Source organism: Cyprinus carpio, chromosome B22 (assembly GCF_018340385.1).
Source record: "Cyprinus carpio isolate SPL01 chromosome B22, ASM1834038v1, whole genome shotgun sequence".
NCBI lineage: Eukaryota > Metazoa > Chordata > Actinopteri > Cypriniformes > Cyprinidae > Cyprinus > Cyprinus carpio.
Window position 1 is genome coordinate 3511186 of NC_056618.1, and position 14933 is coordinate 3526118.

Below are 14933 nucleotides of genomic sequence, written 5' to 3' on the forward strand. Positions count from 1 at the left end.
TAATTATAGCGTCATCTAGTGTCCAAAATTAGGCCATCGGGAACAATGAAAGCTCCTCCTTCGACAGACAGGGTGGGCTATAAATACTTAAACCCTTGTGTGCTCCTCATTTGGGAGTCACACTCATGGTCTTTGGCTGTCAAAAGTGACGTTATACATTCTTGAACAATTGTGTGCTCCTCATAAAATCAATCTAATATATTTTTGTTCAATAATATATTTTTTTCTTTTGTATTTTGAGAGAATTTCATGGTACTAATTAATATTTTTGCAATACTTAGGATAACATTTCCCCATTGAAAAGAAAACATATTCTTTTCCCACTCTTTTACCTTCCCCATAATGTACGATTCTTAACTAATTTCGTCCGGACCCGACAAAACCCAACAGAATAAAAAAAGAAAAATAAAACATCTGTTATGTGCAAAATCTGGTGAAGACTGGGAATTTTTAGCTCTGTTAGTTTTTGGCTGATTTTGTACATTTGGGTTGAGATATATACTAAAATGCTATTAAAATGTATTATTATTAGTGGTTTATTACTATGAACTTACTGTGAGCATTTACTTACTGTTGGCTTCATATTATTATTATTATTATTATTATTAAGCTGGCTTGATGGTTTATTGCTATTAAATTATTTTGATGTTTTACTTACTGTTGGCTTCATATTATTATTTTCATAACGTCCAGTGTGTTCAGGTCTTATGTTTTGATGGTCAGAGATCCAGCTGGATAGTCCACCTGTAGTCTGTCTCTGAATATCTCACCTTTACCTAAATACACAACTCTTACTGGACTCTCCATTGATCCGCACAATCAGAGTGTCATTAAAATACCACAGCATCTTGTCACGTTGTTGTTTGGTAACATCAGAGGACAAAGCAGCTGAATCTCCCTGCATCACTGGCATTGTTATCACATCATCACCAACCACACCCAAAGATAAAGATTAACCATAAATATAGCTACAAGCAGCAATTAATTTGTAATCATCACCAACCACACCCAAAGATAAAGCTATGGCAACATTGCTGAGACCAGTTTCATGACAACATGCAAAATGAATCGACCCAATGAATATACTGAGACCAGTTTCATGAAAACACACAAAAAGCTATAAGCTTTTTTTTAAAATGCCGTTATAACTTTTGACCAATGGTTGGTGTCGCACATACAGTTTTGCTATAGTATGTATTCGTAAAATATTGTATTTTATATCATAAAATTATATTGTAGTTGATGGCAATTTCATGTTTTCTTCAGTTATAGCGGTTTTGCTATAGTATGTATTCGTAAAATATTGTATTTTATATCATAAAATTATAGCCCAGAATGACCAATATGGGAAAAGTTTGCAGCTCATCTTGCAGTACTGAATCTAATGAGACAGATTTTATGGCTTTTGGGCAAATCATTCAGAAGTTATAAGCAAAAACAGCCTTTTCACATCTGAAACTATGCAGGTGCCTCAGGTCATGGCTGTTATAACACACACCAAGTTTGGTCTGAATAAGACAAAGCATTACGAGCTTTTAGTCAAATTCGTTGATGATCTGTGTACATCTAGGACAATTAAAAAAAAAGAAGGTTTTTACATAAATATAAAAAAATTCAAAATGGCGGAAAAGAAAACTAGGAAGAAAGGAAGAAAACTAATGACTACCATAGGTGCCATAGTACCTTCGATGCTTGGCCCATAATTACATTTCTAAATACAAGTGAATGTGTATTATTTGATTATTGTACAGTATGTATCAGATATGTGATTATTTAATTATCACTAGTGTAAATGCTGTGGCATATTTTGTAAAATATATATGTTTTTCATTACTCATAATTTCCTGCAATAAGTCTGTCTGGTTAAAGTTTGAAATTGAAATGCGATGTAATTAAATGTGCAGCAAATTTTGATTTTAAAATATAAGGCTGGAGAATGCATCATAGTTGCCCAACAGACTGCTGATAAACCAACTTTGACAGCTTTAATGTGAAAATAAACTGTTTGCTTAAAGAAGCAAGGGTTGTAAAAGCAAAGTCAAGCAACTTACCATCAACGATAAATAAAAACAGAGTGAGGACAAAATGCATTCCCATTGTGTTCACCTCATAAATAAAGACATCAAAAAAGACATAAGGTAAAAAATAAAGAGCACGTATTACATAAAAGTTACATTGTTCCTGGTTACATGATAGTGCTAAAATATTTTAAACCCAGGCTGATGTGTGCTTTAAATTCCAAAGGTGGGGTGGATAAGATATTGACAATGCAGTTATGATCAGTCAAGATCGATGACAATGTTGAGTTTTGTTCTGTTTTAAATTGGCCCATGGGTTTTGGAACCATTGTATGTTGGTGGGAAAAGACCCACCCACTTTTTAAGACCAATGATAATGGGCCCTCTCACTTTTACCATCTTTAATTAAGTGCATATGTCTGTTCTCTCTTTTTTTTTTTTTTTTTTTTGCTTATAACGCACTAAACATTTTCAAAAGAAGACAAGTCTTGACTGCAAGCAGGCCAATCTAAACTTTTTTTTTTTTACTATGAAGCAACACTGTTGTAACACATACCGAATGAATCTTGGCATTGTCTTGCTGAAATAAGCAGAGACCACTCTGAAAAAGACGTTGCCTTGATGGCAGCATTATGCTTATTTATTTATATTTTCCGCTTACTCTACAGCCAGACAAAATCAAACCGTGTTATAAAAAAGGACACTTTTAGTTCTTGATTATAATTGGCTGAGCTATGTTCAATGCCACTGTAATATATTTTGTAACTAAAGATCGGCTGATACTAATCATGTTTACCACTATTTTCCCGATAACCCATTTTTTCCATTATCAGATAGACGAGTCAACAGCAGAGTTTACAGAGAAAAAAATTTATATATATATATATATATATATATATATATATATATATATATATATATAAAGGTATAGGTAACTTATAAAGGATTTTCAATTTTATTTGGAAAAAACAAACAAACAACACTATTCGAGAAAAGAAACATAATTACATTTTAAAGTTAATGTGGTCTTAAGGTATTATTCAGTGATTTGAAGTTTTTCTTACCAATGCTTTGCTCTCTTGGATCAAAAAAAAAAAAAAAAAAATGTTTGCATCTAGTGGCTAAAACGATGAGTAGTTTTTAATATTTCCTTCTATTCTCTATGCTGCCATTCATTTCATCTTTCTTTGTCAATATATTTTCTTATTTTCATAATTTTGTGTTTTATGTTGCTTTGCAGAATTGTATTTTTTCACTTCTTTAACTGTATGCTGCAGCACTGCAAAAGCTTTGAAAATACAAATGTAGAAATATTGCCTATGCCAACAAAACTGAGTCTGAAAACGGAACAGCACCTTCTTAACTGAAAAACATATGAATCATATATAGATCTATATTTTTTAATTAAACCGGTGTTATTATAATGACAATAAGCTATAAATTCAGGCTGAATAATTGCACTTAGTTGGTCTGTGGCGTAACTGATGGTTATGAAGAATGATGTTTAATACTGTCTGTAGCCTACTTGCATAATATCTCAATTAATTATAATTACATAAACAGAAATACAATTCAATAATGAAGACATCAGCCATTCCGAAGTGGCAATTTATCCCAAACTTACTATTATAGTCTTTGTTTGTTTGTTTGTGTTTTTGTAGATTTGTCATATAGACGAATAGATATGATCATGAGGGAGCTTTTTACAGCTCTTATTTGGTGTACAACAAATGTTCACTTTTACAGCATTTAAACAACGCAGACGTGATTGTGAGTAGTGTGTGTCCGTTTAAATTTTGCTACTGTGGGTCTGTGGTTGGTCTGTCTTGAAGGTCTGTGCAGAATAGCTAAAAATCAATTGCCCTGTGAAGAAAAGTAAAAGGATTTTTAACTTCCAGAAGCGACAGTCGTGCTCTGCGATAAAGTGCTGCATAACAAGTGGCCTAGAATAGATTAGTACAGAGATGCAAATAACAACAAAGAAAAATCTTTTCAAATGTTGAGACCCAATGAAAGTTCTGAACAGTGAATTTGTGTCCTCATTGTGATGGTACCATTCACCGTATTCAATAATTTACATCAGTGAACTGAATTGAGTCTATGCAGGTTATTTCATCTTTTTAATAATCACAAGCATGTATTGTATAATTTCAGCAAGACTACTATCAACAGATTATGTGTAAATAAATAGAAATGAAGTAGAAATATCTATATTATTTCAATAGCCACTAAAGTAAATTCCGCCACCTAGTGGTTCAATCAAAATGGGGCACAAAGTCACTTCACAGACGAAGCAAATATCACAGTTACTTTTTGAAATAAGTAGCCTAAGTTTGTTTTCCCATTTGTTGACCGACAGCTCTCCTGTCCCCATATTGAGAGAAATTGGGAGTGAGGCGCAGAGGAAAAGGCATTTCATTCAGTCTGAGGCTTAATCATTTCACTTTTGGCATGAGAGGGCCTTTCCATAAAAAGTACCTAAGTAACACAATTAGTTACTTTTTATGGAGTAACACAATATTGTAACGCATTACTTTTAAAAGTAACTTTCACCAACACTGCATTCAACCTCCATCTGATCTGCTGAGATCATCTCAACCTTCATCAAACAACTAACGACAAATCTCTTCCACAAACACTATGCTGTGCTTGGACTGCTAATAAGGGCATAAAGATATAATATAGCCACACGCAGCAATCACAGAGGTACAAGCACCAAAGGCCCAAGTTTGATTTGTTCTCGTTTGATTAGCGATCCTGTTGAGATGTGTCTAATGGTGTGGCTTTTACAGCAAAATCCATCTTGAATCTTCGGTGATCGGGTTTGATGAGAGAGGTTACAGCAGCACACTTCCAAAGAAATCATGCCCATACTGTTCAGCTGCAAGAGAAGTCATAAAATCCTCTTTAAATGTTTTACTGCTGTAAGATACATGATGCATGTGTGGACAAATTTAGATGAATCACATGTCAAATGATTTCAAAGGAACAACAAGATATCATTTGCAGTGCAAAACTTTATTTTAATGTCTTTTCATTCGTATCAGTTATGCCCATAGAAATACTTAGTTTCAAATATTTATTCATTTATTTCTATATTTAAAAAATTACTTGTAATTAAATCATGTAATATTTTGAAAATGTATTTCTATTGTCATTATACATATATACAATGAAATTAGGATATCTATCCCTCATCATAATTTACATATATCACATTCACATATCACATTCAAACAAACTTATACTAGCACAATGGAGAGTCAGGTTAGTCTAAGACTAGATAATATTGCACAATAAGTATCCCCAAGTAAAACAGTTATGATATTATATAAAACTATTTCACCAGCACCATAATTCTACTCTAAATGAACCTGTAGATAATGCATTTTTAAAAATATAATTCAAATGAACAGAGTGAAATACAAAGAATGAAAAAATTCCTGAGAGTTTCAATCTTGTTTAATTTAGTTATTAAAGTAAACAAGTTAATGAAGTTAATTCAGAATAAATTATTTTCCATATGGAGAAAGAAAAAAAAAAGTTATTAGTGAAAACCTTTTAGCTGGTTTTCAGAAAATCTGGCTAACATGATTTATCCATTTTCATAATTCATAATATATATATATATATATATATATATATATATATATATATATATACATATATATCAGAGATATGTTAGCTTTCATAATTGTGAATAATGGTGCATAATATTTTGGGGAGGTAGGGTTTTAGTATGAATATTTAGTGACTGTTTTTGGATAGGGAGCTAGGTAAGTATTTGTATTTTCTTTTCTTTGTATTTGCGGCAGTAAGAGGTATATAATAATTAGTTGTTTTCATTTGTTATTTTGTCCCTGTTTGCTCCTGAAGCTAGATTCCCCAACTGCATTGTAAATCAATTATTTTCATTAAAATTCCCTTTTCAAAAAAGAACTCTACCGTGTCATATTCTCTTTCATTATTCTCTTTCAACCCTAAACCAGGCTATAATATTGCTCAAAAATCTGAGGGAGCACGGGCAACTTTCAGAAAATTCTAAATGTTGGGGAAAAAAGAATGTTCTATTATACTCTATTATACTACGGGGCCGTTGAATGCTTGAATCTGATTGGCCGACGAACATTCTGAGAATTATTTTCTGGGAAGCGCACGGAGAACGTAGTTCCAGGCAGCTCTCCTGACCGCATTACAGTTCCACATCACTTCACATAGTTAACAGTAATAACGGTCACACAGCTTGCACAGACAGGTGTTGTCAGCGCTGCTCTGGTGATTCTATCAGTTAGCCTACAGTATATAGTGTAGCAACTCAAAGGCTACACATGACATTTCTCACTAGCGATGTAATAACAGCGCTGTTTAGAGACATAAATAGGTAAGTTAGCCTAATTCACACAAGCTCTCTCTTTCTGTGTGTGTGTCTCTGTCTCTCTCGCTCTCTTTCTAATAACTTCAGAAATAACTGCATTAAAATGCTATCAACGGCTCAAGCCTACATTACCAGCTTTAAAATTAGGTTTACTTGTATTTTGATTATTTTACTCAAGGACTGAGAGGGAGGAAATTATTTTGTTAATAGTCATTAGGTTTCAGTTTTGACCCGAAATGCAAATCACCTTGTTATAGCGCCACCTAGTATCGGACGGATGTGCGTCTGGGCTGAGTAGCGGTGCACGACTGGGACCATCCTGCCAAGTTTATGATTTTTGGCCACACTTTAAGGGAAGAAGAAAAGAAGAAGAAGAAGAAGAAGAAATAAAGACAATAAAGAGGCTAATTGTGACTAAATCATAAATAATATTTGGGCTGATCCAGTTGAGATGCTCTTAGACAAAGCGACCTCTCTCTTTCTGTAAGAAAACAACAATTCACAGAAGGAAAGGAGAGAAAAATGAACAGTGTTTACATTTAGGCTATAGAAAATTTAGGAAGTCATCACATCTGTCATTAATCATTTAATAAGATTCTACTTTACAATATTTATTTTACATTATGATGACTTTGTTGAAAATTCCATTTATTCAATAGTAAACTGTAGCCTAGAGTTCATAGGCTGCATAATAAATATTTATATACTGAATAGATAGATTTCTCCATTGCATCTTGGAGATATTGCAGTTTTTCATACTTAAATTCACTTAAATATTTTTGGTGAAGGTTCTAACATAACATTTGCACTAATCTGTATATTTTGGACATGCTGCAGTAGTCTTACCTCATATTGGGACTTTCAGCAGATGCTCAGATGAGTTTATCTTTCTGTCTTCTGTAAAAAAAAAAATCACAGACAATTAAAGAATAACTTTGCTTAATAAAGATGATGTTTTTCTCTCACTATAGTATCTGTAGGTTATACTTGCCTTTATTAGAGCTCCTGCGGCGATAGATCATCACACCAACACCAACTACAGCCAGCATCAGAACAAAACCAGCACCAGCACATATTACTGCTACAAGAATTAAAGACCGTTCTGAATCTAGAACAGAGAAAGACAGTTTAAAAGACAATTCGTTGCATGAATGATAAATTTTACACAGTCTCAGTTAGAAATAAATAAAATAAATGACACTAATATAGCAGTAATACTATCACTAACATCACCACAGGCACACATGAACGTGTCTAACAGAAGATGTCAACCTTTAGAACCGTATGCTTTTATAAGTGAACTAATATATATGGTCTAATCTATTGTAAATAAAAAAGGAAGGGAATGATAAAAACATACTCTCTTCAGACTCTTGCTCCTTCTCCATATTGAACAATTCTTCATTGATGTTGACTGGATCAGACAGAGAAGCTGAAAAACACAATGGAATAACAACAAAATGAAAAAAAGCATGCACTATATTATTATTTATTATTTTAGATTTGTATTTATTTATTTTTAAAGGCAGCTCCTTTTATTTGTAGCAGCAGGAAAACCTTTCCTAACACGGAAGAAATGGTGTCACCAATTATAATATTTTAAATATCATCAGTGTCTAGTGTAAAAGACTGAAGAGTGTCAGTCTGTTCTCGTCAAGGTCAGGAATGCAGAAATGACATTTCTGCAGAAAACGTGTTATGATGTTGTTTTCTATAAACAAGGAAAGAGGCTAAACTGGTTTGAAAGTCACTGTTTAGGCGGGTCACCTTCAGACAATTAATGAACAGGAACTGAAAAGTGACTTACCAGTGACAGAAACACTGAATGTTTTTACGCTGTCGCCAATGTTGCTCGTTTTTTTGATGATTTTTGTGCTGTCACACTTGCCGTTTCGGTTCAAGCTTTGGCTGGTTCCTGAGCTCTTGCTTTGGATGAAATTGGCTTCATAACGCCCAGAGTGTTCAGGACTGGTGTTTGTGATGGTCAGAGATCCAGTTGCATAGTCCACCTTTAGTCTGTCTCTGAAGATCTCACCTTCACCATAATACAGACAACTTTTACTGGGCTCTCCATTGATCAGAGCTATCAGAGTGTCATTAAAATACCACAGCATCTTGTCACGTTGTTGTTTGGTAACATCAGAGGACAAAGCAACTGAATTTTCCTGCATAACTGAGATTGATATCACATCATCAGCAGCCACACCTGATGACAAAAACAAACAATAATAACTCATGTGCGTGTATACATTTGACATGGGATTCAACACCACACCAATGAGAAATCCAATCGCTTGAGATCTTAGATAATAAAGATCTCAGTGGTGGACAAACATACAGTACAAACATACAAATAATTTAAATGTACAGAAAAATTCAACTGTTCATGTAAAATAGAAAGGGTTACAAAGTCAAAGAACTATAAACGAAACACAAACAGAGTGAGGACTAAATAGATTCCCATTATTTTAACTGTTGTTCACCTGCTTAATCAGTTCAATAAAAATTGAGAAACAGAGACACGCCTAGAAAAATAAGGAACAAAGGGCTCGTATTACATAATGTTTGTTCCTGGTTAGATAATTGAATTCAGTGGGACGTGTGCAAAGGTGGAGCAAGTACCAGGAAGTCAACTCATTACAATGGACAAATAGATAAAGATATGATCAGTCTTGATTAGATGTTGTTAGTTCTGCTGAAAAACATCTTACCAACCTTGTTTGCTAGTTTTAGGTACTGGACAGACAAGTGGATTATTAACTGAAAAATCGACGTTTTCTTTTTCTAGCAGATGTAATTTCTAAAGAGTTATCCTCACATTTCAACCAACTAGACTGTGACATTTTATTTCAAATATAGACTCGGCACGCAAAGGCCAAAGAGCCAAGTGACGAACAAAAAACGAAACTTAGTTTGGCTCGATCACGTGACTTACAGGGAAACGTGAAAACTGATTATCAAGAGACAAGTGACGAAAAAACAGCAAACAGACCATGCATTAGGCTACAGTAGGCTACATTGCATATATATATATATATATATATATATATATATATATATATATATATATATATATATATATATATATATATATAAACATATTATAGGCTCAAGGTTCTCTTAAAACAGCAAACAGACCATGCAGTGGACTAAATTACGATGCAATCCTGTGCATGTTTACACATTCATTTGGACATTTTTCCCCAAAGCAAGAAACATTTGTCGCATGCGAGGTACAAATTTTCAATGCATGCATTATTTTTTTTCTGCGTGAGCAGGAATGTATTTGCTATAGAAAGCATATGTTAAATTGATATAGGTTTTCTACAACTAATGCATTCCTATTGCTTGGCCTATGCATGCAGGCAAAGCACATATTGGACATAAAGAGTCAAATGACTTACCATTAAAAAGAAAAACAAACAGGGTAAGTGCAAAGTAGGCTTCCATTGTTTAAAATTTTATCCCCTGGTGAATCATTCAATTTTGATTTCTTCTTTCCCTCTTTTCTGAAAAAGAAGTCAGTGTAAGGATAAAAGGGGGAAAGAAGAAAAGAAAAAGAAAAAGAACAGAACACGGATCGGCTCTGATGTTCCTGGTACAAGAAAGCGATACTACATGTGCTTATATTTCCACCGTCTGTAGGCGGGGCGGGCAGTGTTGTGTAACCAACCAACAATTAAAAAGAACAGTCCTAATTCTATAGGTCAATCACGTTCTAGGTGAAAAATATATTAAAACAGCTTTTATATAATTATTATTATTATTATTTTATTTAAAAAAGCTTGTTTGCTGGATGCTGGTCTGTTTGCTGCTTTATTTGATCACTTATCTGTTATGACTACCATCTACTCCATATAAAAATAAAATGAACAAAATCAGTGAAAAAGATTTATTAGCGATGTTATGTATAAAACCTAACATAGCTATAATGCATAAAGCGGATATTTAAATTTCGCTATTTAAGTTTCGTAGCATGACTATCGTTTCTCAGGAAATCACGTGACTTGCAAAGTAGCCTAAAGTTTCGTTTCATTTGAAACTGGCATATGAGGATGCTGCCAGAAAACCAGTAAAGGGGATTTAAAACATAACAAAGGAAGTTTTGTCTGATTCGCTGTCACTGGAAGCTCACACCCAAAAAATATAATTCAGACTTTTTTTTTTTTTTTTTTTGGTGCATTATAAAAACACAATAAAAACACAATATTTAAAAACACCCCCCCCCCCCCCCCCCCCCCCCCCCCCCCCCCCCCGCACACACACACACACACACACACACACACACACACTGGTTGCATTTGAACATAGACAGGCTTTTAAAACCACATCCTAAATAAACAGCGCTTTTTTTTTTCTTGCGAAGAGAATGATCAGTTCACCCGCCTGTGTGGTCAAAGCGAAACAAACTGGTTTCATTTATTTACAAAGAAATGTGGTTCGACCTGTGGATGGAAAACCTGTGCATATTATTGGATAGCATCATTTCTTTTTAATATGAACCACACTGTCTGACTTCCTTTTTTACAAAAAAAGCAGTACTCATGTTTGAGAAAGAGTCCAATAAGAGACACAATACACATGTTTTTCTTATACTCGCCATTCATCTCTCATAAACATTAACATATTTGGCTAAGCATGATAAATGTTAAAGTTATAAATTAATTGCATAGCATGACTTCTCCTTGTTCTGGTGTGTGCATAAATACGTTGCCACAAAAATAATGAAAGACTGACTTAATAAACTGCCATAAACTTTTAAAATATGCCTGCATTACTGTAGTAATTATTTTACATCTGCCTCTGTTGGAGAATGTTTTATGCCACTATGCAGCGAGTCTTAATTAATGTTTTTTTTAATTTAATTTTGGTGGAATCCTGTTGGGGGAGGATCCAACCCTAGTGTTTGGTCAGTTCTATAGTCAGCTTTCAGAGATTTTCATTTTAATGTTGGTTTTGTCTAAGAAGTTTGTTTATGTTGTGCTTTTTTTCTTCTTGATTTTGTTTATAATGTTTGCTTGCTCAAAGAAAATGGTTCATGTTGCCTTTTATATTATGTTTCTACTGATTTAGTTCATGCTTTGCACATGGCATATAAGATGGATTTGCGTAGAAAAATAGTATTATAAAACCAAACTAAGATATTGCTGTATGATCTATTGGATTCAGGTCTAACATCATAGGAGATCAAATTGAGAAAATTCAGTCCACCTGTTCACAAGAGCTTATCAAAGTTAATGTGAATGTCCCATTAAATATTTGAAAAAAAAAAAAAAAACATAGTTCTACAATGTCAAGATTAACAAATATTCACAGTTATTTTGTTTTATATGTTACTCATAAAATGTCACTTGTGTGAAACATCACCATTACATAAATGTTTTGGAACCACCAGAATCTCTGATCTGACAAACGCTCTCTTCTTCAGATGTGTTTGGTGATACGGTTACAGTGAAGTCAGTGTCAGTGCTGGAGGGAGATTCAGTCACTCTACACTCTGGTGTTACTGAAATAATGGATGAAGATCTGATTCTGTGGAGGTTTGGATCTGAAAACACTTTAATAGCTAAAATCGATGTAATGGCCAGCAGCATCACTGTATATGATGATGTTCTTGATGAGAGATTCAGAGACAGATTGAAGGTGGATCATCAAACTGGATCTCTGATCATCACAAACACCAGAACTGAACACACTGGACTCTATCAACTACAGAGCAACAGTGTGAGAAAGAGTTTCAGTCTTGTGGTCTATGGTGAGCTAAATATTTCTTTCTTTAATTTGTAGCTTTAAAGTATATCCATCCTAAAGAGTTTCAGTGATAGCATGATAGCATCTGAGATACACCTTCATATTGACTTTAATTGTTAACCTCTTAAACAGTTTCCTTTTGATGAATTATTCCAAGGTTGGTATCTCAGACAGTGTTATAAAAAAACTGAAATCACAAACAGTCAATGAATGACATCACAAACTCTAACGCAACAGCTGAAACAGTATTATTTACTCTGATGTTTTTACTATTTCTCAGCTTCTTTACCCACTCCTAACATCACCAGAAATTGTTCATCATCATCATCATCATCATCATCATCATCACAGCAGAATTGTTCATTGTTGTGTTCAGTGGTGAATGTGGGTCATGTGACTCTCTCCTGGTACAAAGGAAACAGTTTATTGTCCAGCATCAGTGTGTCTGATCTCAGCATCAGTCTCTCTCTACCTCTGGAGGTGGAATATCAGGATAAAAACAGCTACAGCTGTGTGCTCAACAATCCCATCAGCAACCAGTCCACACATCTGGACATCACTCAACTCTGTCACACATGTGCAGGTGCATTTGCGATTATTTATGGTGTTGATTATAATTATTGGTTCCAAAAGTTGGTAGTTAAAAATAATAATAATAATAATAATAAAAAATAAAGTTCAGCATTTTACTGCTTGGAAATTACCAATTGCTGAACCATGTTCCTTCTTTTTTATTACTCAACAAAGTATCTGTCTTATAGTACTGCTTTTCAGCCTGACATGAAAACACAAAAAAATGTCCTTGTAATTTTTTTTGTAACCTACAGTACAGTAGACAGCAAAATAAACGAAAACTTTGAAATTCATAAATGTTAATTTATAAAGCAGCAAACGGCTACTAATTATGATGTTCAGTTATCATCAGTCGGTCACACTAATGACTGTCTCTCTGTTTTGTCAGTGTCTAAAATAGTGCCGATCTCTGCCGCTGCTGCTGGATCTCTGATGTTGACAGCAATCCTGATATTTTGTATTTGCAGGAAATGTAGAATTTTTTATTTGGAGGGAATGTGTTAAAATTTTTTATTTGGGGGAGTGTTAAATCTATTAATGGCTAATACATTTGTAAAGTAATAATATATTTTATTAGCATAGTTCCTTCTAACCCTCATGTTGTATGGTAGTAATTTTGATCCAGAGAGACCTCTTTTTCCTAAATGTTTTTGCATTGGACTAAAACTTACCAGCTTTGCTCAAGCAGATTATAACAACTTCTTTTAGAGAAATCGGACAATTTTTGTACTTTTTGGGAATTAAGTCCCCCCTTGTTACACTTTAGGTGTAAACATTTTACTAAACATTGTATTCAATCTTTTTGATCAACTTGTTTTCTTAGCACAGCTTTTGTGTTTCTTTTTTGGAAACGATTGATCATAGGCACATGATTGATTAATGTGAGTGTAGGTTTTGAGTGAACAATCTCACAGTTATCCACAAATAATGCTTTTTTGACTTAAAAAGTGAGGTGGATAAATTCACATCACTGAGACCAAATTAAGTAAGGTTTTCAGCATGCAAAGGTCAATGGAAAGAACACAAAATAATCTCTGTAGGTTTTGGGTTTAGCAGTTATCAGTATATTTACATTGTCTCACAGATGCTTCAATATAACACACTGTTCTTACATATGCTTCTTTAAAACACAATAAAAAACACAGAAATGCTATGTTGTTTTAATCAATTATTATTGTTGTTGTTGATTAAGTTGAGACTAATTTATATGAGGTAAATTAAATTAAACTGGTAAGATAGTTTATTACTTATTTATGTTGGGTATCTGGTGTATCATTTCAACAGTGTGTGCACTTTTGTGTGACGGAAACAAAAGCGCAAAACAGCAGCATATTAAATATGTAGAAAAGTCATAAGATCAGTATTCAGTGTGCGTGAAACCGTGACTCATATTTAATAATACATACAACACCCTCTCTACAGTCTAACTAAAGAGTAACACATCTACATTAGTAAATATTTTCAGTGCTCACTCATGAAGTATTTCCTATGTCAGCGCATGACATCACAGTCCAAATCTTCAGAGTTTCACATACTGTACATGCTTTTGCACCTCTTACAATGCTTTTAGAAAACAACATGATGTCACAGACATACACAAGATTGAATTAATTCTTAATTTTTTAAATCAAAATTGCTATCTTGTGTTTTTTACAGGATGTTAAAGAGGATGATCATGTGGAATATGCACCTATCGCCAAGAGAAGATGATCAAACACGTATCAGACCCACTTTGTGACTTTCACAGGAAGCTCCTGTGACTACCTCAGAGTCTGTCATTTCATCTCAGCTGTTTAAAACTGTAATACAAGGAATTTTAACAAATTACTTTAATCTTGTGCACACTGGAACATTTTCATGCTTGACTCTTATAGCCTCTTAAAGGTATTTCGTTTCATCTTTGATGTTTAAAACAAAAAAAAAAAAAAACAAGAAACATTTTGCATCTGATTTTTTTTTTTACATCTGTGCAGATCTTCTGGTGGACAAACAGTTGTGTTTGAGGTTTGCTTTTTGTTTGGACACTGCTAAGGCGTCATTAGCGTGTGGTTGAAGGACTTGTGTGGTTAAATGCTTTCACATGAAACTCGCAGTCTGACTTTAGCATTAACTAACCACTTTACCATGAAATACTGAATCTAACAGATACATGATTCTCTCAGATAAAACAGTATGTGATAAAATATCAGTCAATTCAAGTAAAGTCAGATTTATTC

General features: G+C 33.7%; 2 protein-coding genes across 4 annotated transcripts in view; one reads left to right on the forward strand and one right to left on the reverse strand.

Annotated features, from left to right (window-relative positions):
- Positions 1-14770, forward strand: part of LOC122141456 (SLAM family member 5-like) — a 116282-nt gene extending 101512 nt beyond the window's left edge. Inside the window, exons 2-5 of the mRNA XM_042748934.1 lie at positions 11822-12148; positions 12425-12727; positions 13106-13189; positions 14691-14770. Of these exons, the coding sequence (XP_042604868.1) occupies positions 11822-12148; positions 12425-12727; positions 13106-13189; positions 14691-14770 (794 nt within the window). The remainder of the gene's footprint in view (positions 1-11821; positions 12149-12424; positions 12728-13105; positions 13190-14690) is intronic.
- On the reverse strand, positions 2942-10030 carry LOC109047194. Of its 3 annotated transcripts, none has more exons than XR_006158020.1 (7): positions 9798-10030; positions 8201-8599; positions 7754-7825; positions 7385-7501; positions 7240-7290; positions 6641-6739; positions 2942-4899 (listed from the first exon to the last, which is right to left on the reverse strand). XR_006158020.1 is itself a non-coding variant. In XM_042749695.1 (6 exons), the coding sequence occupies exons 1-5, from the start codon at positions 9841-9843 to the stop codon at positions 7241-7243; spliced, it is 684 nt and encodes a 227-aa protein (XP_042605629.1). In that variant the 5' UTR covers positions 9844-10030; the 3' UTR covers positions 2942-4899; position 7240. The 3 variants fall into 3 exon arrangements, 1 of the variants encoding a protein (XP_042605629.1); XR_006158019.1 differs by having other exon boundaries at positions 6641-6874; XM_042749695.1 differs by lacking the exon at positions 6641-6739.
- Positions 14771-14933: the final 163 nt, after the last annotated feature.

Coding starts and splice junctions, on each gene's coding strand:
- LOC109047194 (XM_042749695.1), bottom strand. CDS start 9,843: ATGGAAGCCTACTTTGCACTTACCCTGTTTGTTTTTCTTTTTAATG. Junction 7,826..8,200: donor ATTCAGTGTTTCTGTCACTG/GTAAGTCACTTT, acceptor TGTGTTTTTCAG/CTTCTCTGTCTGATCCAGTC. Junction 7,291..7,384: donor CCGCAGGAGCTCTAATAAAG/GCAAGTATAACC, acceptor TTTTTTTTACAG/AAGACAGAAAGATAAACTCA.